The sequence below is a fragment of the Alternaria ethzedia genome (genome assembly GCF_023757985.1).
Source record: "Alternaria ethzedia strain BMP 0044 chromosome Unknown scaffold_9, whole genome shotgun sequence".
NCBI lineage: Eukaryota > Fungi > Ascomycota > Dothideomycetes > Pleosporales > Pleosporaceae > Alternaria > Alternaria ethzedia.
In genome coordinates, this window is record NW_026056202.1 from 60,693 (window position 1) to 88,082 (window position 27,390).

General features: G+C 49.6%; 11 protein-coding genes across 11 annotated transcripts; 6 read left to right on the forward strand and 5 right to left on the reverse strand.

The window, feature by feature from the left end:
* Positions 1-361: 361 nt before the first annotated feature.
* Positions 362-2,010, forward strand: J4E87_004602 (uncharacterized protein; the record flags this gene model as incomplete). The annotated part of the gene is made up of 2 exons (XM_049376221.1): positions 362-419; positions 479-2,010. 2 exons carry the CDS (start codon positions 362-364, stop codon positions 2,008-2,010), a joined length of 1,590 nt encoding a protein of 529 aa, XP_049233732.1.
* Positions 2,011-3,222: 1,212 nt separating this feature from the next.
* Positions 3,223-5,049, forward strand: J4E87_004603 (uncharacterized protein; the record flags this gene model as incomplete). Its single annotated transcript, XM_049376222.1, has 4 exons — positions 3,223-3,537; positions 3,589-3,722; positions 4,010-4,242; positions 4,295-5,049. 4 exons carry the CDS (start codon positions 3,223-3,225, stop codon positions 5,047-5,049), a joined length of 1,437 nt encoding a protein of 478 aa, XP_049233733.1.
* Positions 5,050-5,546: 497 nt separating this feature from the next.
* Positions 5,547-6,434, forward strand: J4E87_004604 (uncharacterized protein; the record flags this gene model as incomplete). Its single annotated transcript, XM_049376223.1, has 3 exons — positions 5,547-5,775; positions 5,886-6,259; positions 6,348-6,434. The coding sequence occupies 3 exons, from the start codon at positions 5,547-5,549 to the stop codon at positions 6,432-6,434; spliced, it is 690 nt and encodes a 229-aa protein (XP_049233734.1).
* A 584-nt stretch (positions 6,435-7,018) lies between these two features.
* J4E87_004605 (uncharacterized protein) lies at positions 7,019-8,889 on the reverse strand (the record flags this gene model as incomplete). Its single annotated transcript, XM_049376224.1, has 5 exons — positions 7,019-7,180; positions 7,277-7,958; positions 8,008-8,119; positions 8,172-8,479; positions 8,540-8,889. The coding sequence occupies 5 exons, from the start codon at positions 8,887-8,889 to the stop codon at positions 7,019-7,021; spliced, it is 1,614 nt and encodes a 537-aa protein (XP_049233735.1).
* An 812-nt stretch (positions 8,890-9,701) lies between these two features.
* Positions 9,702-11,631, reverse strand: J4E87_004606 (uncharacterized protein; the record flags this gene model as incomplete). Its single annotated transcript, XM_049376225.1, has 4 exons — positions 9,702-9,735; positions 9,793-10,458; positions 11,050-11,359; positions 11,559-11,631. The coding sequence occupies 4 exons, from the start codon at positions 11,629-11,631 to the stop codon at positions 9,702-9,704; spliced, it is 1,083 nt and encodes a 360-aa protein (XP_049233736.1).
* An 818-nt stretch (positions 11,632-12,449) lies between these two features.
* On the forward strand, positions 12,450-13,209 carry J4E87_004607 (uncharacterized protein; the record flags this gene model as incomplete). The annotated part of the gene is made up of 2 exons (XM_049376226.1): positions 12,450-12,792; positions 12,851-13,209. 2 exons carry the CDS (start codon positions 12,450-12,452, stop codon positions 13,207-13,209), a joined length of 702 nt encoding a protein of 233 aa, XP_049233737.1.
* Positions 13,210-13,573: 364 nt separating this feature from the next.
* Positions 13,574-14,531, forward strand: J4E87_004608 (uncharacterized protein; the record flags this gene model as incomplete). Its single annotated transcript, XM_049376227.1, has 2 exons — positions 13,574-13,862; positions 13,909-14,531. The coding sequence occupies 2 exons, from the start codon at positions 13,574-13,576 to the stop codon at positions 14,529-14,531; spliced, it is 912 nt and encodes a 303-aa protein (XP_049233738.1).
* A 484-nt stretch (positions 14,532-15,015) lies between these two features.
* On the forward strand, positions 15,016-16,407 carry J4E87_004609 (uncharacterized protein; the record flags this gene model as incomplete). The annotated part of the gene is made up of 3 exons (XM_049376228.1): positions 15,016-15,340; positions 15,421-15,519; positions 15,575-16,407. 3 exons carry the CDS (start codon positions 15,016-15,018, stop codon positions 16,405-16,407), a joined length of 1,257 nt encoding a protein of 418 aa, XP_049233739.1.
* Positions 16,408-16,574: 167 nt separating this feature from the next.
* On the reverse strand, positions 16,575-18,876 carry J4E87_004610 (uncharacterized protein; the record flags this gene model as incomplete). Its single annotated transcript, XM_049376229.1, has 3 exons — positions 16,575-18,093; positions 18,142-18,784; positions 18,840-18,876. The coding sequence occupies 3 exons, from the start codon at positions 18,874-18,876 to the stop codon at positions 16,575-16,577; spliced, it is 2,199 nt and encodes a 732-aa protein (XP_049233740.1).
* Positions 18,877-20,066: 1,190 nt separating this feature from the next.
* On the reverse strand, positions 20,067-21,568 carry J4E87_004611 (uncharacterized protein; the record flags this gene model as incomplete). Its single annotated transcript, XM_049376230.1, has 5 exons — positions 20,067-20,771; positions 20,817-20,925; positions 21,013-21,249; positions 21,300-21,382; positions 21,503-21,568. 5 exons carry the CDS (start codon positions 21,566-21,568, stop codon positions 20,067-20,069), a joined length of 1,200 nt encoding a protein of 399 aa, XP_049233741.1.
* Positions 21,569-21,940: 372 nt separating this feature from the next.
* J4E87_004612 (uncharacterized protein) lies at positions 21,941-23,733 on the reverse strand (the record flags this gene model as incomplete). Its single annotated transcript, XM_049376231.1, has 3 exons — positions 21,941-23,250; positions 23,297-23,598; positions 23,681-23,733. The coding sequence occupies 3 exons, from the start codon at positions 23,731-23,733 to the stop codon at positions 21,941-21,943; spliced, it is 1,665 nt and encodes a 554-aa protein (XP_049233742.1).
* Between the last annotated feature and the right edge of the window lie 3,657 nt (positions 23,734-27,390).

Here is a 27,390-nt window from a genome sequence, read left to right on the forward strand (position 1 = left end):
CCCAGTGCTACAAAGAGGGGTACTTTCGCAATGAAGTGCTTGAATGCGCGATTTAGAGAAAAGTCGCGACACATTCATTGCTCCCGGCGTCGCTTGCGCCGACCTCGCGCTTTACATTGTGCATGCGGCCCATTACCACATAGTGAATACCTGCGTCTAGGCAATCACAACACGACCTCGATAAAAGACCGCAATACCCCGCTCTTGACAGATTAACGCGACAGCTCAGACCATCAGCCTTTATATACCACCCGCTATCTGCATTCTGCGCATTATCACAGCCGCTCGTATTCCAAAGCACACTTTTACTACTCGTCGTCAACACCGGTCTACTTCACACTCTTTCAAATCCACTCCAACGATGTCTTCCAGTCCTTCCAACAACCAGCAGGCTGCGCTCAAGATGCGCCCCGTCACCGGTAAGCACCTCCGCGCGCGTGTCTCTGTAAATCTTTCCATATACTGACATGTCGCACAGGAGCTTTCTTGCTCAAGCAGAGTCCTCATCATCTCTCGCATGACATCAAGGACATCCTCGAGAAGCATGGCGTCCAGCTCTCCCCGGGATGTTCTCAAGAGCTCACCCGATACCTCAACGACAAGCTCGAGGCGTACCCCATCCCTTTCGACCCCAAGCGCCCCAACATGCAAGCGGACCTCGACAACAGTGCTCGCCTTCGCGACAGGAAGGCTCAGCTCAAGGACCAGGGCGCAACTTCGAACTCACCCGCGAAGACACTTCATCGATCCAATCCGGACACCTTCTCGCGTTTCGGCAAGCCTCGCAACATCAACGAGTCTTTCATGGATATTCCGTGGAACGAACCAGCCTCGCGATCCATGTTGCAACCGCCGATGCCCGTCAGCGTGAACTCGCTGCTTCAGGGCTGGCCTCTGAAAGGGAAGTCAGTCGTAGCTGCGAAGACGCCGGTCAAGGTCGAGAAAGAACACTCTGTACAGGCAGAGATCCAGAACTCCGTCAAGTTCGCGAAAGAGCCTGCCGTCAAGGTCGAGATCGATCGACCCATTGAGACTAAGATCGGATCGGCCAACACCATGAGGTCGACCTCATTGAATCAAGGGCGCGCCGACGACTATCTCGATGTCGGTAAAGAAGATACCATCGAGCGCGCACCCCTCGCTATCACAAAGGACAACCTCGTCAAGGTAGAAGAAGGCTTTGGCAGCGACGTCCAGCGCCATGATCAGGTTCATCGCACGGTCGACTCCAAGTCTCCAACTGCACCCGCCATAAAGTCCGAAAAGGCCACGACCACGAGCGTCAAGCGCACCCTCAACAACACTTCCGAAGAGACGGACCACGACGCCGTCTCCTTCACTTCTGACAACCTCGGCGCTGTCAAGAAGACCCGCCCCGCTGTCAAGCAGACACCGTCCTCCGCACCCGCCATCAAAGTCGAGGACGCCACCTCCGGCTTCCAGAGCTCCGTCGGCTCCTCCAACTCTTCGGGCTTCCAGTCCTCGGTATCAGATGTCAAGCAGGAGTTCCAGGAAACGCCTGACACCACATACTTTGGTGAGTCGCAGCAGACTCTGGGCCGGTCACAGGGCCCTTTCAGCCAGACACAAGGGTTCTCGAACTCCTTTCCTCGCAGCCGCTTCGACAGTCAATCTTTCCTGAGCTCTCCCGGTTCAGTGATCTCACAGACTTCCGGACGTGTCGAGATCAATCCGCGTCGCTCTGCTCGACTATCCCAGGCTAAGACAACCGCCGCCGGCTCGTCAGCCCCGTCAGCTTCCGCCTCCTCAGCTCCTCCAGCTCCGTCGCCTACGCCATCTTCCGCCTCCTCTGTTGGTGTCAAGCGCCGTCGCTCCGCCAGCTTTACAGACGAAGTAGAGCAAGTAGAGCGCCAGGGTCGCAACAAGAAGTTCGTGACCAAGGAAGTCGTCGCGAAACAGCGCGAAGCTCGCCACAATGAAGATGCAAAGGACAACAAGCGCAATAGCGCCCAACGTCGTGCCTCGGTGCTTCGTCGTCGCCCAATCTAGAGAGCGTAATTGTGCAGGATATCTTACCAGTCGCTGGGCGGATCTCCCGCCAAAAACACCAGACCAGCGGTGGCCAACATACCTACAGCGCCAGTTCGTCAACCAACATCTTGCATGCATTGAAGTCCAGAAGGCCTTCATCGCTCGCCACATCTTCGCCGTGCTAGGACGACCTCCCTTCCGAACGAAAGCCAAAAGAGCTTTCCTCACCGACCTCCGCGCCCAGAGCGCGCGTCCGTCCGAGCTATCTCGACACCCATTCCGGCCGATCATGTCAAGAGAACATTGAAGGCCGCCGGTCGAGCTGGTGCAAAGTCCAGAGAGACATCACCGCCCAATCGGCCAGATGCAAGCTCAAAGAGCTCACCTCTACTACCCCCTTCGCCGCGCCCAGAAAGGCGCGCCCATCGGGGTCATACCTACTGCATTGGCTCAGCTGAATCCGTCCAGAGAGACTTGACAGCTGATGACCGAGATGAGTGACAGGCCCAAAGAGGCTTGAACCGCCGGTCGGGATGAGCGCAAGGCCAAAGGTTTTGACGATTTATCGGCCATCCAGCACCAAGATACTTGGTAGATACTAGCTGGAGATAGTTGGAACACAAAAGTGCTTCCATCACCCAGCTGCGATGAGATCAAGTTCACAGAAATGGCTTGGCTCATGCGCTACCCTCTCATCGACCTTTATCGTCGAGCGATGTTGAGTCGACTGGAGGTTCACAGGGCTCTCGACCATCGCTGTCGCACTGAGCGCAAGTCAAGAAGGCTTGCTCTACAGTTCTTTCATCTCTTTTCTGTATCTGGTTTCACGTTTGGTTGTTCTGCTGTTCTCGACTGCTGGCCAGCTGTCTACCCTTGTCTCTTCCTTTTCTTTCTTATTCCCTGCGTTACTGCGTTTGTCACAAGGACGTCCTGTCAGCATTTTTACATGTAATCAAGAAGTAAGAGTATAATAAAAGTTCAACGTTCATAAAGACAGTCAACGTGCGTCGATGCAAATGTGATATGGTGACTTCGGCTCTCCGCCCGCATATCCCCACCTCCGCATGCAGGTCAGATTAAAGTTTAGCGCACCAATGCGCCGTAAGCATCGCGACCGACTGCATGCACAACGGCTTTCCTCATTTACGGTGTTACGCCCTGGTTGAAGTCGCACAGCATTGGCCCGTCTTACACTTAAAGCGCATACCCCGCCGCTTTTACCTCAGCACAATGCAACTCCACTTCCGCTTCCTCACGGCCTTCGTCGCCCTCTTCGGTCTTGCTTCTTCCTTCACAATGTCCACTTCAACGCCCAACTCCACCGACTCAGCTCCGGTGACGCGCATAGCGACATTCCGCTTCCTTCCCAACGTCACCGCGGAGCAAAAAGGCGACCGCGCATCTGCTTTTCTCGCACTTTACGCTGAGCACCCGGAACTACTAATCGAAGGGCCGAAGGGAGGACGGCCGCTGAATACGCCCTTGAACTTGACGAATGTTAAGAGGGAGAGTGTCTGGGATTTGGGTTTCGTTGTAGTCTTCAAGGTATGTGGTGATAGGCGACGCAAGCGAGACGCAAGTGCTGACAATGAGTAGGATGAAGCCTCGAGACAGGTGTTCGATAAAGATCCCACGCACGATAGATTGAAGGTATTTGAACTCTCTGTCGTTGTAGTAAGAGTGAAGCTGACGTCGCGCAAGAATGAGACGGACCCGTTGCTCGAGCAGGTGTTTGTGTATGACTTTGTCGCGCAGCCGAATTTGGGGTGGTGACGGCGGCGGGGATGTCAGAATTAGTCTCGCATGGCCAGATGTCGTGTCGAAGTTTGCAGCACAGGAATAATCGTATCTTAACACCTAGACAATCTGTAAAGCCTTGTATGCACCTGGCGGTGCTGCCGTTTGCTCTGACGTATCTCCGTTCTCGGCGCTAGCGTATCGGATCTGCCTAGATGTTAAAAGGTCGACAGCTTCCTCACTTTCTCACTTACCCTTACCACTCTGCAATTGAATTCAGGATGGCGGAATCTTACCTCGAGCCAATGCGCCACCTCACTAAGAATGGCTTCGACGATGCGCGCTTGCTACTTCTTCAAGGCCTCAGTCGCGAGCAGCGCAGTGCCTTGATTCGGGAAGGTATGGAGCACTTCACTACTGACGAAGCATCCGTGCAGTTGTGTCTCTCCATGCTCGATTCGCTTCAACAACCACAAGAGCGGGCGACGTCTGAGCTAATTGTCGAAAGCAACGGTAAGAGATAAAGCATTGAGTGAGAAGTAGACACTGAATTGCTGTGTCACAGACTCCCGGCAGCCTAGCAACATGCAAGTCGCGCCCACACCCACAGTCGCCGCGCATATTCCCCCAACCTTCGGCATAGCACTACCGAGGCGCCAAACCAAACGGAAAGCCACGGAAAACGCAGACCCCTCCAACGACCGTGTTCATAAAGCGCCCGCGCTCAACGCGACAGGTAATGGTGTCAGCAGCCTCTCCAATGGAGACAAAGACGACGATGAAGACTGGGAGGGTACGACTGCAAGACTTAATAACGCTCTACGGGATGACGCTCCCGCGGTCGCCAACGCCGACATTAATGTCATCGACATACGCTCCACAACCCTGGATATACCCGTCCTGAGGATAGGCGCAATGGTCCCGAGCCTCAACGGTCGTGAGCGTTGGCAGCCTCTCAGTTATCTTGATGGCAACCGCGGCACCGATATCCATGCAAAATTCTTTGCCCACTTTGCTAACACAGAGGCGACGCGAGCCGCATACTCGGCAGTGGCGACGGGTCTCGCCGAAGGGTACAATATCAGAGGTGGTTGCATCAACGTAGCCGTGTGGCAGAAGGAAGGCGATCTATTCAATTACCAGAGGCCTGATAGGAACGGTGGAAGGGCTTGCGATACTTGCGTCCGTACAAAGCGACTCTGCGTGCGCGCTCGGTGGGAATGCCCAGTAGGCCTAAAGCTTTGCGTAATGCCTCTGCCCGACACTTATCGTCAAGGCAAGGCGTTGGGTTCCATTGATGCATGGGTCAACGAAGGATAATGGGCAACGGAACAAGTGCGCTGGAGTCTACACTAGTCTCAAATCGAAGATGGTGAAGATTGTAACGCGATGGAAACTTCTAAACCCCCTCCTTCCATTGTCTGCTGAAGCCTGGTGTCCAATGACGAGAATGTGATAGGTGTGGAAGCAGACGGAGGAGAGCTGGGACGCAAAACATGTAGCTAATGATGATCGGCTGCCTTTTGCGGCGAATGGTCGCAGTCATGGCGTTACAAGAGATAATCCAGTCTCTATGGTGATGCGCAAGCTTACCCTTGAGGTTGTCGTAAAGAGACAGGAGAATACAAAAGTGTGTGTGAAGGATGCTGGGCATGTGGATGCGGAGTCGCAAACCTTTGGTGTTCGTCGGTCCGAGCTTCAGACGATGCGCTAGTCGCTAGCTCGGCCGGGGATTGCCGCCGGTCTCCATCAACAAACTTCCGGTGCCGGCTATCCACCTCGCACCACAGCAACCCTCACGTGTGCGCGTCTACACGATGACGAGCTCGTATCTGGAGGCGCTGCTCATGCTGACCGGTAATGAAGCGCTCGCCGATGCGCGCATGAGGCTCATTGATGGCCTGAACTGGGAAGAGCTGGAAATCGTTGCCGTCGAAGGGATAACCGGATGTACCAACCGAAAGGTACGAGAGCGATTGGTCTGCGCAATGCTCAACATTCTCAAAGAGAATCCGAACGTCGAGCCGTTGACAGTTCCAAAGACTGGTAAATATAAGATCCTCGGCATATGAGACAAGAGCTCATGTACATTCACGCAGAATACCTGGGTTCCGCACCTGTCGCACATCCAGGCGCACTCCAGAAACACAATACAGAAACCATGACGGCAACAACCACGTCGGTGGCCAAGCGAAAGCGCACCGTCTCCGATTCGGATAGCGAGCCGCAGCAAGCTGCTTGGAAGGCAATCAAGAATGAGCCGATTCGTAAATCATCATGCAACACCATTGATCTACGTGAAGACGAGGACAAGGCCGAGGACACGAGTGACACGGATAGGATGCAGATGATTTTACGACAAAACGGCGATCATCCACCAATACTACCGAGGATTATCGACCTAGAAGAGCCTGTTAAAGATGAGGATGAAAGAAGTTCAGCAGCGCCACCAGTGATGCTGTTCTCGAACCAAAATTCTACGACGGATTTGAACTTCATCGAATTTCCTATCACATTTCCCGCAGGCTCCGTAAGCGACCCAAATCCCAGACTGAGAATAGGTATATGGGCTCCGGATCCCCATGGAGGTGGCGCCTGGCTACCTCTCCATAACCTAGCAGGTGGAGACGGTCGAGCGATCCACGCAAAGTTCATTGAAGACTACATTCCGCATTCGAAAACAGGTCAAATGTATCGGACAATAGTGGGATATACAGAGCGATTCATGCAGAGGGGAATGTGTGTCAACCACTATTTGTACCGCAGTACAGGCGCATCAAAGTACACTTCAGCCGAAGGAGACAAGGACAGGGCTTGTGACCATTGCAATGGCCGGATGCGTCTATGTGTCAGAGTCATCCTGGACGCCGTGGGCCCCAAGCTGTGCATATTTCCCTTGCACGATAAGTTTCGCGCAGGCCAGACCTCGGTGTCGCTCGGCGCGTATGTCAGAACTAACGGAGTCCCTTTCAAATTTGGGGAGGGGAATGCACGTAGACCATTAGGTATCCCGAGCTTCTCTATCTCCTAATGAGCAGTCACATGCGGCACATCAAGCGTCTCACAATGCGTATTGAGGAGCGAGAGAGAAGAGCAGCGCGATTGACATGAGCCACATCGGGAAGATCTACAGGCACTTACGAAATGTACATCCAGCGTTCATGCCGAAGCAACCACCCACCATGAGCTTCCGAACACACCATCCAATTTTCATCGACGAATCAACCTTCACCTCCTCTATTGTCTCGACAATGCCCCCGCGAAGTCCCACGATCCAAGCTGTGGAAGACTAAGGCTCGCCAATAAGATTGAGAGTATCGTTCAGACTTTTGCCAGAGAAGATACCAAAGTCTTGCTCGCACACCGTTCCTTCTTCCGGCATAGTCCCATTCACGAAATACGCAGCCGTTGCGGTAATGGCACAGGTCCCGGGGCTGTACATAACCGTGTGCTACCAATGTCGTTAGCGATGTTCTCTCCCGAATACATCACACCCGTCCATGAAGCCAAGCCCGTCCATGAAGCCAAGAAACGCTCTTCAACTTACCCCGAGACCATCGTGTCGAAGCACAACACTTCCTTCAAGTATCTTGTTCGCCGCATAAGCCCCAGAGATCGGAGTGCGGACGTCATATGGCGAACCGATGAGCAACACGGGGTTCTTCGTTTTCGCCTTGAAGTCGCCTTCGTACCGTTTTTTCGCCTGAATCTTCCACAGCGAGCACATAATGTACGAGCCGATAATGTAATCGCTGTTCCAATCACCCAACTCCGTTATATGCTGGACGCGTTCCTCGATATTGGTGAGCTCGTCGGCACGAAACATGGCGTCGGAGCAACGGATGAGCTGCGTGTTGTCTGCATTGATCGCTGCATCTTGCACAATGAAGGAGCGGTTGAGCAGATACTGAGTGTGGTTGTACTCCGGGGTCTCGCGGATCATGATGCTGTTGAGATAGCCTGCCAAGTAAGACCCAGATGCCAGGCCCATGCGCAGAGCTGTGTCACTAGCATCGGCGATCTTCTCGTATGTGACGATATCGGTTGTGACATTCGGGCCCATGACGATTGGCTCTCGCTTGGCTCTTTCGGTGAGGCTTTGGATTTGTTCGTACAGTGCGGAGGACGAGACGTTTGGGCGAAAGAGAGCGCAAGAAGCTCCAGCATCAATGCACTGTTTGGTAAACTGTCCCAAGGTAACTGGCGCGGTTTCAGCTGGACCGGTCTCCCTGATGCTCGGTTAGCCCGTTTCGCAGTCATCTGGAGGGGACTACGTACCATCCTTGCTGATATTCAAGTGGATTGAGTACACCATCAAGCATCATTCGGTCGACCTTGTCAGGAAACATGGCAGCCAGGACCTGGCCAAGATACGTGCCGTAGGATATGCCTGAGGTCGATTAGTTAATAACTATATCTACTGAGACTCCTCTTCAACTCACCCCAGTACCGGAGAAGACCATCCTCGCCTTCCACAGTCAGAGCATCAACAATCTTCATGAAGTCTCTGGCAACGAACGCTGTGCTCATCAATGATCCATTCACTGCCTCGTTCTGGAAACAGCGTGCGGCGTATTGCTTGGTGTAAGACCAAACAGCACCCAACGCTACATCGGATGAGTTGGTCCTCGTTGGTGTTCGCAAAGTCGCGACCATCCGTTCCATTTCGTCGTTGTAGCAATCTACGGGCATTGTCGTACCAGTCCCTCTGGGGTCGGGACCGATGATATCGTATTGGCCGCCTGTCATGCTGCGCAAGAAGAGTCATTAGCATGTCGCCACAGGGTGTAATCAGCGAGAGGCTACTTACGCAAGAACATAACGAGCTTGTTGCAGAAGCCAATCTGTTGCCGGCAAACCTGGACCTCCCCAGTTCGTCAACACACTCCCTAGCTTAGGCTCTTTGGTCGCTTTGACTTTCAGGATATTGAGGGTGAGTGTGTTGTTCTTCGACGGGGGCAGCGTGTAGTCAAGGGGTACAGCTAGCTTTCCGAGATAAGTGTCGGGTCTGCCCAGAACAGTGGATGCATCAGTCCAGTTGATAGCGACTTTTCCGCCATTCTCAGAGTATTTGGTGTTTCCAGAAGATGCTTGTGACGCCGTCGCAGCGAGGTTCAGGCATGCGTGCAACGCTAGGTAGAAGGTCGTCTTGGAAAGCATCTCGGTACGGTGGTTTCGACGGTTGGCGATGGTGTCTAGTAAGACATTGGGAGTTCATCGCAATATAAATACTTTTCTTAAAGTTTAAATTCTTACACGGTCAGCCTTGCAGATGCAACAGCAGAAGATGAGGCGTCTTTCGCGCAGTGCTAGTCGTGGGGGCCGCATCGGACCGGAGTCCTCGTCATGTTTAGACGTGATTCACGTAGCCATAATCTCATCGAATTTGTGAGTACTGCTGTTAGTGCGAAGTGTTAGGCGGCAATAGCCAGCAAGAATGAAGGCACAGCGCAGACGTAGCTGGTGTGATTGACGTGTACGAGATAGGGTTTATGATGCGCAACTATACTGAAACGGACTGCAAGATGGCCAAGCTTTCTTCGTGGTCGATGCTCGATTTTGAACTTCTCGCCATTTCGGTATAGCCTCAGGAATGCACAGAGGTCGCCTGTGGTCAGCGCTAACCCTTTTGGGAAGTCAGAAAAGCCAAGACGAACATCCACGAATGAGAAGAAGCAGTGGCGCCGAAAGCATCCTGGAATTGGCATTGGCCAGCACTTGATGGCGCTTCAGTTTCTTGCGTGCAGTCAGCTCAGCTCGCAACTTTACTGCCGAAATAAGACAAGTGCACATGCACTTCGGCATCTCGATGATCCATCGATGGTAGATATCCCGGTGATGGGAAGCGCTGAAGTATGCAATGATCGATGATTCATTCAAACTAGATCCAAAGCTTGCCTAAGCAGTCAACGGAATCATCCTTCTGTCGACCGATGCATGAACGTCGGGACCGCATCGGTTCGTCAAGAGAATCAGCAGACGCCCGCTGGCACAAGAGTTGTGAGCCTGCACATTAGTCTCATTAGTGTATTGCTCTAGAAAGGTTACTAGTGAAGCACTTACGGCTCATCAAAGCACTTATTCCAACCAGGTTTCTTCCGCCTCCAGTATCGTCGGAGCACTTCCCGCGCCTTCAAAGGACTGTTGCTACCAAGAAGGCGGGCATGTTCTTCCAAGTGCCTTTCAATCCAGATCCGAGTGCTTTGCTGGACGTGATAGCCTGCTTCCACGCCAAGCACACACAGTGGAAATGTCGATATCTTCTTGAGCTGCTTCAAGGGCGTGGCAGCCTTCAGATCTTTGAACAGACGATCGCGATGTCGCATTCGCATGCGATCCATCTCTGTATTGCGGGGAATAATGTCAACAGCTTGCAAGGACATTATGCAGTAGAGTGCGATTGCAGACTGCCAGATCGATGCGATTAGCTGCCAGTCATCTTTCTGATCCCAAGACTGCGCCCATTTTCTTGGTACGAACAATTCGATGCGGGAAAGAATGCTTTGTGCATCTTTAGCATACTGATGCGTATCCACGATGGAAGTGAGGCTGAGTTCTTGACGGAGGCGGTTGATGCGGATGATCTCGATGAAGAGACTTGACGGACACAGTGTGTAAGGGAGGATAAGGCTATAGACCTTCTCCACTTCCTCGATATGCTGTTCGAGTGGCTCAGTGATACTGATCTGATGTGCTGCTGGACCAAGACTGTTCGAAAAGGTTACGATGCTGCATGGTGTCAGCCAGATTCGTCGCAATCGTCGTGTTATACCAACAGTACGAATATCACTAGCGCTGATGTCATGTGAGGTACTGTGCGTCGTAGTGATCCAAAGCCACCGCGCATATCTATCAATCGCTTCATACCATCTGCATGCGACCTCCAGTCGACATCTGTGGAGCTATGTACCTAAGAGAACCATCAGCCTTTTGGACCCGCACGTGTCAGATATGTCAGAGTGTACCTCCATTGCCATGAACATGAGAATGCTGGCAATTGTCTGATCACTACTGCGGGTTTCTTTCCTCGCGACATTCTCGTTGAGAGCGCGTATAGCAAGGCCTCGATAATGGCATATCTTTACGCGATTATCTGCAACGATCGTACGGTCTTTGCCAAGAGGCAACGAGGTCAAGTGATAGTTGAGACTCAGGCAGATAGTAGTGTAGTGCATTGGTGGAGCAAGTATATGCAAAGCCCATACTGGGAAGTGCACCACTGCTGGATTGGGTGCTAGGCAGTCCGTCTCTTGGATATCCGGGTAAATCCTAGTGTTAACTATCGGACTTAGCACATGCATTCAGTTCGGCGTTGCGCACATACAGTAATTGACGGCCTGTACCACATCGTGTGTCTCATCCGACAAGAAATCGTACGATGGGAGTCTGTTCATCTCCATGATCTGCAGCAGTCTCTGTATCTTCGCGAGAGGCCTCTGGTTCGACTGGAGAAGTAGTGCGGCTTCCCAGTGCTGGCCCCTTTCCACTACTTCCTTGATCTGGTCTTTGTTGCCGATGCACATGATGCGTTCGCCTACCCCACAGCCCACTCCGGCCTTTGCAGTTGTTAGCTCAGTGGGGTCTACCTGCTCCTCGATATCAAGGTCGTGCCACCATGCTGGCTTGTCTTCTTTCACCAATAAGTTGGCAAGTTGGCTCTTCGACAATTCGATCGCCTCTGGGGTAAGCTGAAGCTCTTCGGAGACCAGCCACGAGCACCCTCCTTGTCTGAGGAGATCTGGTAGACTTGCGTCTCTGGATTCCCCGGGATCAGCAACTGGTCCATTTGGTATAGCGGGTGCGAGTCTCGCGGAGTTTGCCGTTCTGACGGCGGATGTTGGTGGCCGGCATTCCTTCTTCTTCTTCTTTGGACGGATCGTCACGTGTCCCGGTTCCACCCATTGCAACGGCTTCTGGTCGTTATATCCTGGGCATCCCTTACCCGTCTTGGTACATTTTCTGCATAGCGGCAAAGTGCGATCGCACACCAGGCGGCGTTTGAAGCACTCCCAACATTGACGGGCCGCTAAGCTGTCGCCGGGTTTAGCGTCCGACATGACGTCATCGATGTCCAGCGGCTTGAGATATCGCACAAAGTGATCTCGAATTGACTCGATTTTGACTTAGTAGGAGTCTAAACGGTCGATGCAAACTCTTCAACATCTTTTCAGTCGTATGTAAGCGCTCGATGCGGGCGGGGCATGGGCAATGTCAGCAGCCAGATGCTTGGCCATGTTCCTGCCCGAAAGCGGACAAAGTAAGAACAACAGCCACCACAGCCCACTGTACCACAGTATACCGTTCGGGTTGCGCTCGCGACAGCTGTCGCTTTGCCTTCGAGACCGAATTCCGAAGCTCTCACCTCGGCAGTTGGACACCACCTTCAAACTAGCACGTAATAGGATGCCGCTGGTGGTGTGTCACGTGCTCACGTGTCCGCTTAGTCCCGCCCGGGCGGTGCCGTTGCATGGCGGTCACACAACAGCATGGAGACAAACATTGCGTGTAACGAAGATATACAACAACAAGTTCTCCTTTACACAATAGTCTCAGCGTGGGTGGTTTCAAAAGCTGGTGACACCGACTCTATCCCACTGACGCCTTCGCTGGGCCATCACTTGTTTCTTGTCTACCCACGAGTCATCGCAGGAAACACGTTTGCGTCGCGCCGCGTAGCAACCAACAACACAACAGGGCTCTGTCTTCCATCACCACCAAGCATGTCATACTACGATAGCGATCTCAAAGCCGTACTCGCGCAGTTTCACAGCCAATCAGACACCGACACGCGCAAGGACATACTCAAGAAACTCAGCAATAACCAGCTGTCGCGTGTAGTCATCCAAGGCGTGAAATGCGAGTTCGAAAGAGAAGGATTAGAGGAAATTGCGCTAGCCATGCTCGATGTCATCTCCAGGGATCCGCACTCGAACCTTGCGCATAATGTACATGAAGAGAATGGAGTCGCGGTGAAGCATGAAGAAGCCGATGGGGAGTGTGAGGTCGTGATCAAGATGGAAGAGCTAGAGGACGACGACGGGGTCACCATGATTAAATCCGAGTGTAAGACTGTATAGTTATCCCGAGACTACCGTAACATATGCTAACGACGACCTTCCAGCACATGACAACGAGCTTGCCCCAGACCCGGGCCCGTCAACGATAGCATCAGTGTCCATCAATCCGAACCCCAAACGAGGCCGAGGAGCGCAAGATCACCCCGGTACTTTCAAGGAGCGGCCAACGCATGCAGAGGGAACTGAATCAGCGTCCAGAGGTTCTATGCCCAAGTTTTACCCTCGTGGTTACGGTCAGATCGGCTACTTGGAGAGGACGCGCAATCGAGGTGCTGCACGAGGTCCAATGCACGAATTTTACCCTCGTGGTCATGGTCAAGCTGCCTACTTGGAGAGGTTTAGCAATAGAGATGCTGCTCAGGCCCGCTATCCCTTCTTAAACAGGCCTCGCTGGCGTGTATGAAGCTGCTATCCGCCGTTGACATGGAATTCTGGCAAACAGACCGCAAGATAGATTTCAAATACGAGAGACCCTACTCCAAGGGGCGTGATCCCTAGTCTGCGATAGCTAGTAGAGGAAGGAAGGATACGGCGCTTATGATGAGTTCGTTGATGAATATTGGTCTTACACCGTGTTTGATTCTTTCTGCCTGATTTGATAATCTTCATCTTCTGCCAATGCGTGCGCGTCACCTCGTCCGTTTGCACTTTCCCAACCCGCGCGTCACCACCGCTAGCTCCGTTGCGCCGCGCCGCGCAGTCAACCGCAACACCGCCTTATCCTTCACCTTTCATTCTACATCGCCTTCCCATCAGCATTACCCACCATGTCGACAATCGATTCTTACCTCAAGGCCTTGCTGGCGCTTTCCGGCAACGAGCAGCTTGCCACACCCCGCCAACATCTACTCCAAGGCATCAATGACGACGACCTTTCGGAACTCCTGAAGAAGGTCGTGGGAAGAGAGTTCGCCCGCGGCGGCTTGGAGGACATCGTTTCAGTCATCTTGGACGTCATCGCTAGGGACCCGGCTTCAGTCAACGGTGACGGTGGCTGTGTCGCGACGGCTAGCGTCAAGAGTGAGCAACCGCACGGAGATGACATCCAGCAGCCATGTGAGTAGACTGAGCCCAGTTTTGAGAAAATTCACTGAGTATACAGCAGCAGAGGATGAGATCATCACGATCAACAATGATCCTGGAACAGGCCAACCAGCAGTAGAGAAGCGACCGACTACGTCGTCTTCCGGCACCCAGATTCGCAAGCGATCCAGGCCCAATAAGACTCCTGTAGCCGCCACACAAGCACCATCCGCCAGAAAGGTGACGCTTCGGTGCTCGACGGAGCAGGTGATAGACGACAAGACCGTTCCACCTATCGAGATTGTCTACTACAAGGGATGGGATTACGATGATATGAAAAAGAGGATCTACCTTCCATTCGTCCCTGAAAGCAACTTGGGTGCTCTGATCATTCAAAAGTTCGACAAGGACTTTCTCTCCACTGATCGCCACGTGTCAGAATGGGGCAAGCTATTGAGACTGCGAGACAGGAGAATCGATAAGCGTTGTTGCGTCAACTTTCAGGTCGCTCAGAGGAGTGATATGGCAATTGGGGCAACCCGTGAAACAGAGCAAGCGTGTAGACGCTGCGTCGATTTGAAGCGTTTGTGCGCTCGGCTGCTCATGATCGATGGAGTTATCAAGCTCGTCTTCCTGCCCTTGCCTTACGACGCGCTACATGATGTAGATGCAGACGACATGGAGTATTGGGTTAGTTCATAGGCATCTTAAATGTATGGTGTTAACACCACAATCCATGTATAAAGATCTTCGCCATTTTTATGTATACTATGATGAAGATATTAACAACAAGACCTATCCTAGACGTATACATGGACACCCAAGTTTACAATCGAAGACGGAAAAGAGATTGTGGCTTTCTGGGGTACACTTCAATCAATGGCTGTGTAGATACAGCTCATGGCCAATACACTCCTCCTTGCATTAATCACCGAAAGATATTGAGTAAAAAGCTCAGCAACAACTTTTACCTTCTAGTAACCGTGCAAAACGTTAATATATGGACATCAAGATGTGAGAATCGATGCGCAAGTAAAGGTGCGCTCGTCGCCGTGTCACTCACCGACTAGACTAGCGCCTATCAGACACCCGTTCACCTCGTATTCTCTCGCCAGCCTCTTCCCCATCTTCCACACTCTTTACCTCCACAAACTCTCGGCAACCCCATTCAATCCACAAAATCGCCATGTCAACAGTCCAAAACTACCACGACGCGCTCTTGGCCCTATCCGGCAACCCTGCCCTCGCAGCTGCAAGAAGTGGTCTTCTTGTAGGCATGAGCGGCGAAGAACTCATCGACGTCATCACCTGTGGACTCAAGACTGGCATTTCTAGAGATGGCCTCAATATCATCGCGGCACAGTTGTTTGACGAAATTGCAGCGGCTCAAGCAGGCGGCGTGGTAGCGCCTGTGGAAGACAATAATAGCGGCGACGTCGCTGATGACAGCGACGATGTTGTTCGCAACAAAGGCCGGAATCTTCGCAGGCGTGCAAAACGCGGAGGCAAAGGTAAGTGCAAATCAATCAGTCGCGATATAACGGCTAACAGTTGGACAGAGTCGCGACCCGCACAACTTCCACAGTCACAGCCAGCCCAGACCCCAAGACCAAGAGCAACCCGATCATCAACTACGAGCGCGAAGAGAAGAGGAAGCAATCTTGCGCAAGCAGGAAAGAGGACAAGAACCGTAAGCCTAGAGTCAGAGGCGGAGGAAGAAGACCAGGTCCGGACACAGATTTCAGATGAGGAGGCGGAGGCGGATATCGTTGTCGGTGATGAACCAGAAGGAGATGCCAATGCCGCCGCCGACACCAACGCCGACACCGATGCAACCACCGATGAAGCTGTACCCATACCCTGGAAAGAAATCCAAGAGTATTCAGTCATGTTCGATCTGAGCCGCATCGACAGCGAAGATGGGTGCAGCAGTGACGAAGACTATACCGAAGAGTTCGCTGATACAGAGCTATGGAGCGGAGGTAGGTTCAGAACTACAACCGAAAGTTCACTCATGCGCAACATCGATGTGGTTTTCCGGGTACCTATCGGGGAAGGCTTCGAGTTCAAAGAGCTGGACGAGTTCCCCATCACATTTGTCAAAGAGATGACACGCAAGTTCAACAAAGACTACCTCAGAAAGCCGAAGCACAGGACGCAGTATCGGAAGATGATGAATGAAGTGGACGATGCGGACACATGTGTATATCGTCTACTCAACGCACCCTACCCACCAAAACCAAAGGTAGATACTCCTGTTCAACCGGAACCGAAACCGAAACCATTGTGGGAGCTGGATGGACACGAGTTATTGGAGAGGATGTACAATGAAGAGAGAGAGCTGTCTGAAGAAGAAAAGCAACGGATACAACAAGAACAGAAGCAAAGCCAGAAGGAATCAAAGGAGAGGGCTTGCTCTGCTTGTTATCACCACAGGAAGCTGTGCGCTAGGTTCATGAAATCGGATGAGGGTGAGCCCAGGTTGGTGATTTACCCGTTTGGGCCTGCAGAGATAAATGGTGGAGACTGGCGGGGTATGCGGTTCTGGGTACGCCAACCTGAACGGGAGCGTTGTTAAAGCGATATGGTTCTTGGCATCAGGATTAACGGAGCTTGAGCAACCTCGTGGATTGCTTCGATACATACCGTTGCATGCGATAGGAACTCCAGGATTTCAGAAACACATTGCTTCGATATCCATGAAAGTCATTCTCTTCCACCTAGTCTTCCCTCTCAGCTCCAAACCTAAACCTTCCGCCTAACCAACCCCCTAAAAAAATCAAAGCTATTCCCATCACTCTGCACCTGCACCACCCTCCCCGTCCCGCGTCCATCCACCTCCCTAACCTCCTCCGCAAGCAACAACCCCCAATCCCTTGTAATCCCCTTGATCCTCGCCTTCACCGCACCCCCACCACTGTACCCACCCACCCCACCACCACCACCACCCTCCACACTCTCCAAGGTCACCAACTGATCCGTGTGAAGCCAGTTGGCGTAGTAGAATTCCTCCATCTCCCTCGTAAAACCACTCTGCGTAAACGTGCTGTAAAGAGTTTCAAAATGCGCAAGTATACTCGCCAGCAACTTCTCCGGGGTGAAGTCCTTCAACGGCGGCGTACACCCCTTGGCCAATTGATTTAAACTCGTAGTCGGTAACGCGTTACTAAGGTTGAGACCAATCCCCGTAACAACATCATAAGTAGAACCCGAGTAACTGCTATTAACCAGTATCCCGCCGATCTTCACAACGGGGTTGTTGGCCGAGCCGGGGAGTTGCGCGTAGATATCATTCGGCCATTTTAGTTTTACGGGGATTTTTTCGTAGCCGGGTGCGTAGTTCTGAATCCCCTGTACAATAGCCAGCGCAGCAAGATACTGTATAAACACCACGGGCGCGGATTGGCTGAGTGTGAAGGAATGGTGCAGCACAGTACTAAACATGAGTGCTCCCGGCGGCGCGATCCAAACGTTGTTTCCGCGGCCGCGCCCCGCGATTTGCGTGGTCGCTGTTATGGTGAAGCCGTTGGGGAGGCTGCGTAACAAGGACGGGTTCTTCTCGAGGAGCGTGTTGGTGGATGTTACGACGTCGGCGTAGATGAGGTGTTTGCCGAAGGAGGCGTTTGGGTTGCGGAGCTTGGTGTGGTAGTGGTGGAGGTTTAGGTAGAAGGATTCGTGGTGGAAGGGGGTTTCTTCGGGTGAGGGGAGGGCTTTCGAGTGGGGGACTATGGATTTGATGATCTTTTCGTAGGAGACGATTTGGTCGGGGAGCGTGGTGGATGTGTATTCGATACACTCTTGGATCTCTTCTTCTGGGGTCTTGGGGGGCTTCTTCTTTGGATCTTCCTCTTTAGACTGTTCTTCAACACCTTCTTTAGTACTGTTCGTAACGGAAGCAAGGGTAGGCAGCTTCTCAGACACAGCGCTAACGGCCCTTTTCAACTCCTTGACACTCCACGCGCTGCCCTCTTTCTCAATGCGAAACACATCGTTCTCGCCCTTGATGTACTCATCCCCATCAACTATAGTGATGATTTCACCCCACGTAGCGACGAGATCAGCGACGTCTGATAGGTTATGAGCGGTGAGATGCAGACGGGAAAGGGACGGTACCGCTTGTTCCTGCTCGTTGACCTGCAGCCCAAGTTTGCGGAGGATCAAGCGCATAAAGTCAAGTCGAGTAGCGTCTGTGGCTGCGATGTCGCTGATGACGGTGGCATATGAAGGTAAGCTGGGGATCTTGCTTAGGTTCTGGGGCGCGAATCTACGGTATATTAGTCAAAACGTGTGACACAGATCGAAGCAGACTTACTCAGGATGCGGCCCAGTAACAACAGCATGTCCCTCACCCACCTTCCGATACACAACGGCCGCCTTCCCCTCCCCACTCTCCACATGCAAATCCTCCGTATAACCCGCCAATATCTGCACCCCCCTACCCTCCATCTTCCCCGCATCAACAAAAACACCCCCACCATTATAATAGCTCTTAAACACATCCCCCACTCCTTCATCAACCCCCTCAAATGCACCCTTCTCAATCTTAATTTCCGCCGCCCTCGCCCCAGCTTCACTCGCATACTTGAACCCCTCAAACGCCAGTCCCCTACACGTCCCAGGAAAGAAACCTAATTCCCTCTCTCCTTCTACAGCCATCTTAGGGTCGTGGACTTCGAATTCACATCTACTGCTACCGTAGTATCCTCCGGCGCAGAAGCCAAGGTAGGAACCACCGGCGTTTACATACCGACTGATCCGGCGGTTCCCTTCGCCGTTGAGCGTGCGGCAGTAGCCTAGATCTGCGCCGCCGGGGAAGACGAGTAGGGCGCATGTGCTGAACCAGGGTTCTTTGATAAGGGTGTCACCTGTTACGGGGATGACGGCGTAAGATGGGGATAGGAGGCGCCGCAGTGTGTAGAGACAGTGGCGGACGGACTCTGTGGTGCTGCCGTTGCCTGGGTGGGTTTAGTAATTTTTGTGGGGGTGTAAGGAAGCGTGAAAAAGGCCTACCGGAGTATACCAGCACATTCATCTTTTTGCTCGCCATGATGTTGGCGATATTGATATGTGATGTGCGATTGGGATGCTGACTGACTGACGGTGACGTTGGGGATACTGTAGTGCGGACCGAAATTGGCCGTGCTCACAGAACCAAGGTTAATTCTCTCAGCGACTGCGCAAGTTTCCGCAACTTGATAACCTCACACTTTGCAACACAATTCGTCTTTCCTGGCTCTTTCGAATATGTCAAACGAAGATAAATCCCGCGCAGCAGCAGCACAATTGCTGATTGACGATGAGCCTGATGACTGGTGCGTAGTCTTTCCTTGTTGCGGTGTATGCCGATGAGATATCATTGGGTGCTGGCAGTGGACTGCATCCGAAACCGTCAACCACACCAAGCTATCCTAGATATACATCGCTTTTTCTCTATGCAGACATATAATCGAGCTAGCACTGTTTCTATGATACAGCCTCCACCGCCTCCCCTCCTCCGCCCCTCCGCCTCCCCGCCGCCTCCCCCACCCACCCAAAAACGTAGAGGAGGAACTCTGGACGTTAGAAGCGAAACAAGCTAACCAAGGTTTCGCAGGGACAAGCGCATCTACAGCACCGGCTGCGCAGACGAAAACGCAAAATTGACAGATTGTTATTACGAGAAGAAGGATTGGCGGGCGTGTAAGCAAGAGGTAAGTTGTTTGGTGACGAGCATTGCTTCTGGCCTCTGGACCTTGGATGAGCCGAGGATTCGCCGAAAAAAGCAAGGCAATTTCCTGACACTCAAACTGACTGGATGTTCAGATGGAAATCTTCCGACAATGCTGGCAGCGACATGGGAATGATAAGAGAACGGATTCAAAAGATGTTTCAAAGTAGCGGATTCGACAGCCAGCTTCGCGAGCGCATGTGTAAAAGTAACTGTATCATCAACCAAAGCAGTGGGATGTGTAAATTAGTATTCAAACTCTAGCCATGTGGAAAATAATGTTTTTCGTCCTTCAGTATACTGAGACTACAAGTACCAATGAAAGAGATGCCCGTCAAGCCATTATACTGCAGCTGTCATTGCTTGACCGGCATGATTCCACATGAGGCTGTGTTGCCTCTGCACCGCAACTTCGTCTCAACCTAGACCGGCTTCCGTAGAACTTCAATGTCCGGCATAGCATCATCGCACCTATTCTCGGTGCATAAATGAGCCCCATGTATGCGATACACAAACTCAGTCGCATCCGCTCACTTCCTCTCATAAATCGGCGGCACAACATCCGGGTGAAACGGGCTCTTCGCCGCATCCGCCTTCTGCTTATCAAAGTTCCACACACCATTCGTCTGCCCATCATTGATGCCCTCGCCAATCTTCTTGGCCAGCTGCTCGAACAACGGGTACTTTGGTGCTTTTGAGAAGAACTTGCGCTCCCACTCCTTGCCAGCCTCCTTCTCTTGTTGTCGCATCTCGCGCTGGCGGGTCTCGATGATAGTCTTCTCCGCACTCGTCAGGTCCATGTTGCCACTGTTAATCGCATCCGACACCTTCTTCCACGCGCGCCGTGTCTCGAAGTCGTCTTGTTGCTCGATGGCGGCGACGGTGAGGGGCGTTGTTTTTGTGGACTTGTGGTCGAATGTGTCCACGACGGCCTTGGTCTTGGCATCCTTGATCTGGAACGAGTCGGTCCACTGGCCGTCGGCCTTGTAGATGGCTTCCTTCTCCTTGCCCTCAGGGTATAGCACGGCGGTGAACGAGTTCTTCTTTCCAGAGACCCAGCCCTTGCCGCTGTAGTCAATGCGCGCGGTGTAGCCGGTGGAGGATTGGATGTAGGTGCTGCTGTTGAGCTCGACGTAGGGGGAGCCTGTGATGAGGCCTTCGATGTGGAGGGCGGGGAGGGTGATGAGGTAGCTTTCGTTGTAGTTGTCGAGGTGGAGCATGGCATGTCCGATTTGCTGTGAATGTTAGCGGTGTACATGGAAGATACTGAGTGTAATTACCTTGACATTGATGGTGGTCTTGAAGGACGCCTTCTGCGCGTTGTAACCCTCTAGCCGGACGCCGTGTTGGTCGTTCCAGATGGAGTAAGCCGTGACGGGTGGATGATGACTGCGCGCATTGCATTAGCTCTCCCGTCCTATACGCGTGGCATGCTTACGACAGGCTGAGCCATCGCAAACGCGTGTGTGCGCGTACCTGACTTGCTCGCTGACGAGCTGTGTTGTGCCTGCCTGGTCCTCCCACTTGCCCAGGAACAGCTCGCCCAGGAAGGGGTTCAGAGGCTTCTTCTCGCTACCCAGCTTTTCCGACCGACTGGCGTACTGCTGCTTCAGTGTGCTCAGGAACCACTTCAGCACCAGCATGGCCCGCTTGGCAGGGTCCTTCTCGGCGGCCGGTGCGACGAAGACGGAGGGGTGTTCGGTCCAGTATGAGCTATTGGGGGTTAGTGTGTTTCCCTGGTCGGTCAATATGGTGGGACATACGAGAACTCGGTGAGCGACTTTGTGGAGAGAATAAAGGCAGGCGCCGTCATCGTGGACAGGTCGCCATTGAAGGACGCGATGGACTATGATGCGTTAGTCAAATGCCATGTTCGAGTCGAATTACCATAGTTCCTGGAGGTACGAGCCTATGCACTATGCGCGAATATCTCTAGACACGTGAGGATGCTGGGATATTTCCATACCTTGAGGAAGCTCGTCCATGAGCCTCTGGCCTGGGGTGGCACCGCCGATCCTTCTTTCTCAGCCATGATTGCGATGCACGTGTGCTGGAGATGATTTGAGGAGGAGAGAGAAGTAAGGAGAAAGCGTCGACAGGTGTAGACGCGCGTGTAGGGATGTGTGAAAGGCGGGGGTTGTCGAGGACTAGGGACCTTCGCAGTGGGGACGGAGGGCTGTTATGGAGACGCTGCGGACGGAGCATGTTTAGATTGGGCAATGACGTCGGAGCTAAGCCACACACCCGCCCAAACACAACGAGGTCATGACGAACAACACTCTCGCCACGGGGCAGTCAGCCATGCTATTCCATTTATTGGTGCTATGTTACTATTGTGATATCTCGTGTACATTCGTCTAATCATGCTTATTACATTTACGCGTTCCCTGCTCCAACTACGCGCTTAGGTCTTGACATCGGGCTCGGTGCGGCCAACGTACTCCTGGAGCTTGAGGAGGTCCGTCGCGAGCTTGACGTTGTCCTTGAGGTAGTCCTGCGCGTCCATGTCGTATGTCGACTCGTCGCTGGTGTGCTTCTCGATGTAGAGACGGATCGTGGCGCCGCTGCTGCCTGTGCCGGACAGACGAACAACGATGCGGCTACCGTCGTCGAACTTGACAAAGATACCCTGGTTCTTGCTGACGCTGCCGTCGAGGTCGGTGTAGGAGAAGTCGTCGGCCTCGAGAACCTTGCGACCAGCGACGGTGGAGCCGATGAACTCGTCCTTCTTGGTGGTAATGAGCTCCTTCATGTGGGCGGTGACCTTGTTGGCGCCCTCGGTCTCGCAGCCCTCGTAGTCGTAGCGGGTGAAGAATGTGCGGCCGTAGGTCGTCCAGAAGTCCTTTTGGATCGACGCAATGCTGGGTGTGGTTCCAGTCTGCTGTCCGACACCGGCCAAGATGTTCAACCACGCGACCACAGCCCATAGACCGTCCTTCTCACGGATGTGGTTGCTGCCCGTTCCGAAACTCTCCTCACCGCAGATGTTCATCTTGTCAGAGTCGAAGAGACCGCAAAAGAACTTCCAGCCAGTGGGCACCTCGTAGCACTCGACACCCTTCTTCTTGGCGACAAGGTCAATGGCGCCAGAAGTAGGCATACTACGGGCAAGACCATAGATGCCCTGCTTCTTGAAATATGGGATGAGCTCGGCGTGGTGTGCGATGATGGCTAAGCTGTCACCGGGCGAGACGAAGGAGTTTGCGCCGTAGATCATGTTGCGGTCACCGTCGCCGTCACTGGCAGCACCGAATTGGATTCCGTTCTTGTCAACGGCGTCGACCAGCGACTTGGCGTAGACAAGGTTGGGGTCGGGGTGGTGGCCGCCAAAGTCGGGCTTGGGGACACAGTTTTGTGTGCTGTTGGGGATGCCGAGCTCCTTCTCGAAGATGTCGACACCGTATGAGCCAGTGACACCGCTCAGGCCATCGAAGAGGACCTTGAAGTCAGAGTGCTCCTTGAGGAACGACTTGATGAGGTCAAAGTCGAAGATGTCCTTGAGCATCTTGAGGTAGTCCTCGGTGGAGTGGACAATCTCAACCTCGAGGCTTCCATACTTTTGTGTACCGATGGTGCTGAGGTCGATGTCGGGGATGTCGGCGATCTTGTACGAGCTGAGGGTCTTGGAGGTTTCGTAGATCTTGTTGGTGACGCTCTCGGGAGCCGGGGCACCGTTGGCCAGGTTGTACTTCATACCAAAGTCCTCATCGGGGCCTGGTTGTGTTAGATGGGAGGAGTGTATGCGTAGCGGAGGACTTACCACCGGGGTTGTGGCTGGCAGTCAGGAGGATACCACCCGTCGCCTTGCGTATCCGGATGATGTGACTGGCGGCGGGTGTGCTCATGATGCCATTCTGGCCGATGAGGAGCTTCTTGACGCCGTAGGCAGCGCTCATCTTGGCAATGGTCTGAGTGACCTCGGGGTTCCAGTAACGGCCATCACCACCAACGACGAGGAATGCGCCCTTGACACCTTCGGGGATGGACTGGAGGATGCTGGCAACGAAGGACTCTGAGTAGTGCTCCTGTTGGAAGACCTTGACCTTCTTGCGGAGACCAGAACTGTAGCAATGTATGTCAGCTATCATCCCTCAACGCCATAGCTCCTGAGATATCTCAGCTGTTGCAGGGTTGTTGGACTTACGTTCCGGGCTTCTGGTCCTGGAAAGGCTTCAATTCAACGGTTCGGACGCTCATATTGACTGTGTATGTTCTTCGAGCTTTGTGAGAGAAAGATGAAGCAATTGGGGGGTCGGGCGATGTGGCAGCTGGCAACTTTTGAGCTGGTGAGGGGCCCAGCTTCCCCCACCACGCGGGATGACGCCGGCGCTAGCTCGTCAGCAGAAAGACGAATTTATGCGGACAAAAAATTATTAGCCCCGCAGAGGGTAATAATTTTTTGTCTAATTAGAAATAACAGCCTTAGCAACACAACTAGCTAGCAGCAACACAACTACCTAGTAGCAACACTGCAACACATTAACACCGCAACACATTAACACCGTAACTACTACTATATTATTCTATACTCTATAATAACAACTAACTTCTACAATATATACAATAATAGTAAAATACTTCTTTTCTCTCTATCTCGCGCAAGAGATCTACTTTAGCTTCTTCTTAACGCTACTGCTACGCTTATTACTACTATTAATAGTAGCTAAGATTAATTAATTAACATCTACAACTAGAAAAACAAATATTATATCTATCTACAAATTTCTTGTAAAGCAACTATTAAAGCAATTTAGATACCTAATACATCTTACGCTAGGTATATACATAAGGTAGGCTAATACTATAACTAAGTAAACTTTGCTGCTACTACTACTACTACTACCTCTCTTATACTCTAATGTTGTATATTACTCTTCTTTAAGTCTCTTGTTAATAACTATTAGCTAGTAATACTATAGTCTTATTCTTTTATTCTCTAACTACGCGCTTCTACTATACCTATTATATTATATCTATTTTACACTTTACTAAGACTAATAAACCTATATATATCTAGGCTTAGAGTGCATAAGAGATAATAAGAGAGAAGATAGTAAGAAGCTATTAAATAAGTAGTGTTAAAGCAGAATTATTACTTAGGCTATAGCTATAATAGTATATATACAGGCCTTTATAGATAAGAATAGTAACTAGAGATATATAAATAGAAATAACTATATAAGCTACTATAGCCTTAGAATTACTAACTACCTAGAGAGTAATTATCTTAACTACAACTTAGCGTGTTAGCCTATAGTTATAATTACTTTTTAGCTAGATATAGAAAGAAGCTACACTATCTTACTATACTCTAAGAGAAAACAATATAAACGCCTATTTAGCTTATTTTTAGAATTACTTATACTTACTACCTCTTAGTAATAAAAGTAGTCTCTTCTTAGTTATTAGTGCTAGACTTGCTAGCGCTAAGAGTCTTGTAGATAGTATCTTATATATAGGTAGTCTAGATTTAGATAAAGAAAGAGTGTAGTACTTAACTAGCGTGTATAACTATAACTTATTAGTTTTAGAAATTAATATAATATTAATAATAACATCTTTATAGTAAACTTAGAACTAGTATATTATAAATAGTATATATATATAGTGTACTTAAAGTCTCTTATTTAATAAAGTTATTCTTACTATATATCTAATAGAGTACTAGTACAACTACTTATAAAAGAACCTAGATAATACTAAAGTGTATATCTTTGCAGACTAGTGTATTATACTACTACTACTATAGTAGATAATGCTATGCAAGAGAAGGTAAAGGTGTACCTAGTAGTATTAGTTTTACGCCTACTAGTTATTATTTATTAAGAGTAGTGTTTCTAGAAGTAATATTAGTGTTACTATTCTTAATAGCTTTAGTCTTACACTTATATAGTGTTATAATCTTTCTAGGTGCCTAGATATAACCTTAGCGCCTATTACTTTTCTTATTCTTAGCCTTACGCTTATGTAGTATTATATTATAGAGGTAAAAAGATAGCTAGAGCTATATAGTGCGTATATAGAAGATAGAATAGAAGAGAGTTAAACTTATTATATATATAATAATAATAGTAAAAAAAAAATAGATACGCGTATAGAGCCTTAGAATTAAACCTTATTATTAGAAAGTAATATAGTTACTATTAGTAACGTAAGCTAGAAACTTAATAATTCTTTACAGACTTATAAAGATTATATATTATTATCTCTAGCTATTACACTATAAGTCTAGATAATAGAAATTAGCGTAGTTGTATAGATTATATAGCTAAGGTATTTTTTATCTCTTTTCTTATAGTAGTAGGTAATTATAGATAAGATTTAGAGCTACTAGAAAGAGAAGACGTAAAGATCTAGAAATTCTATAGTAAGTTTAAAGCTACTAGAGAGAGAAGGTACTAGAATTAGTATAGTAAGTTTGTATAAGCTAGATTTATATAAGAGTAGACTTATATAGTAAACTTAAAGCTCTTAAATAGTAAACTAGAGAGTATAAGCTAGAAATTATAATTAAATATAGCTAAAAACTTAATAATTTTATATACTATAAGAAGTAAAAGAGCTATATTATTAGATAAGTAAGGTATATAGAGTAGAGAAAGAAGTTATATAGGCTTATTTATATATATATTTATAAGTATATAGAAATGTATATATATATTAGAGTAAAGCGTTAAGTAAATAGAAAGAAATATATAGCTACTAAAGGTAGATAGATTAAGAAAAAAGATTTTAATAGAGATTTAAAGTTAAGCTACTAAGACATATTACGTATACCTATAGACTAGCTATCTTCTAATAAAAGATTTTATATACTATACTACTTTATGTCTTAAACTCTACTATATATATAAATTACAAATATACCTCTAAAGAGGCCTTCTAAGAATAGTAATAGTAGTAAATATTCTATAAAGCGTGTAAGAAACTATATCTTCTATACTAATTCTATAAGTTAGTCTACTATAGTAGCTACTATAGAAGCTAACTTATATACTAATTAGTTTTAAGGTCTATAATATAACAAGCGCTAAGTTTATATCTTAATAACTAATATACGTAGAATATAACACGCTACTCTTATGTTAAGTCTCTACTTCTCTACGTCTAAACCTATTAACTCTAACTCTATATATACCTACTTTATACTAGCTACTACGTAAGTATATAGTAAGTTTAGACTAAAACGTCTTACTAACACCTACGCTTACGCTTATACGCTTCTTTTATACTTCTATGTATAGATAAATAGTGTAAGTAGTAGATATACTATAAATAGCTACTATCTATACTATGTATACTTATTAGTCTATATATAGCTAACTTATTACTTCTACGCCTACTAGTCTATAGTAGTTAAGGCCTATATCTCTTTAGGTACTAGCCTTAAACTAGAGACACTTAAACGCCTATATAGAAAGGCGTAGTACTTACCTAGCCTTATATACTACTTAGTGTACTATTTATAGAACTAGAAGCGTTAAAGCTAAGTTTTATCTAGACCTAAAAGATGCTACGTATATTACTAACTAATCTATAATAATAATAGAAGATAAGTAGAAGAAAGAAGATAAGTAAAAGAAAGAAGATAAGTAGAAGAAGAAAGACGTAGAAGATAATAAACTAGAGACTAAAAATATATAGTCTATAGTAGATAGTAAATTATTAAACTAAATACTAGGTATATAGCTAGAGGCTTATAATAACGCTATTAACCTTAAAGCTAATAGTAACTCTACTTTATTATTATCTATAGAGTTTATAAGTGCGTATTATATACTTTAGCTACTACTATAGTTAATATAGACGTCTATGTTTTAATTTATATAGCTACTAGGTAATATAGACTCTAGA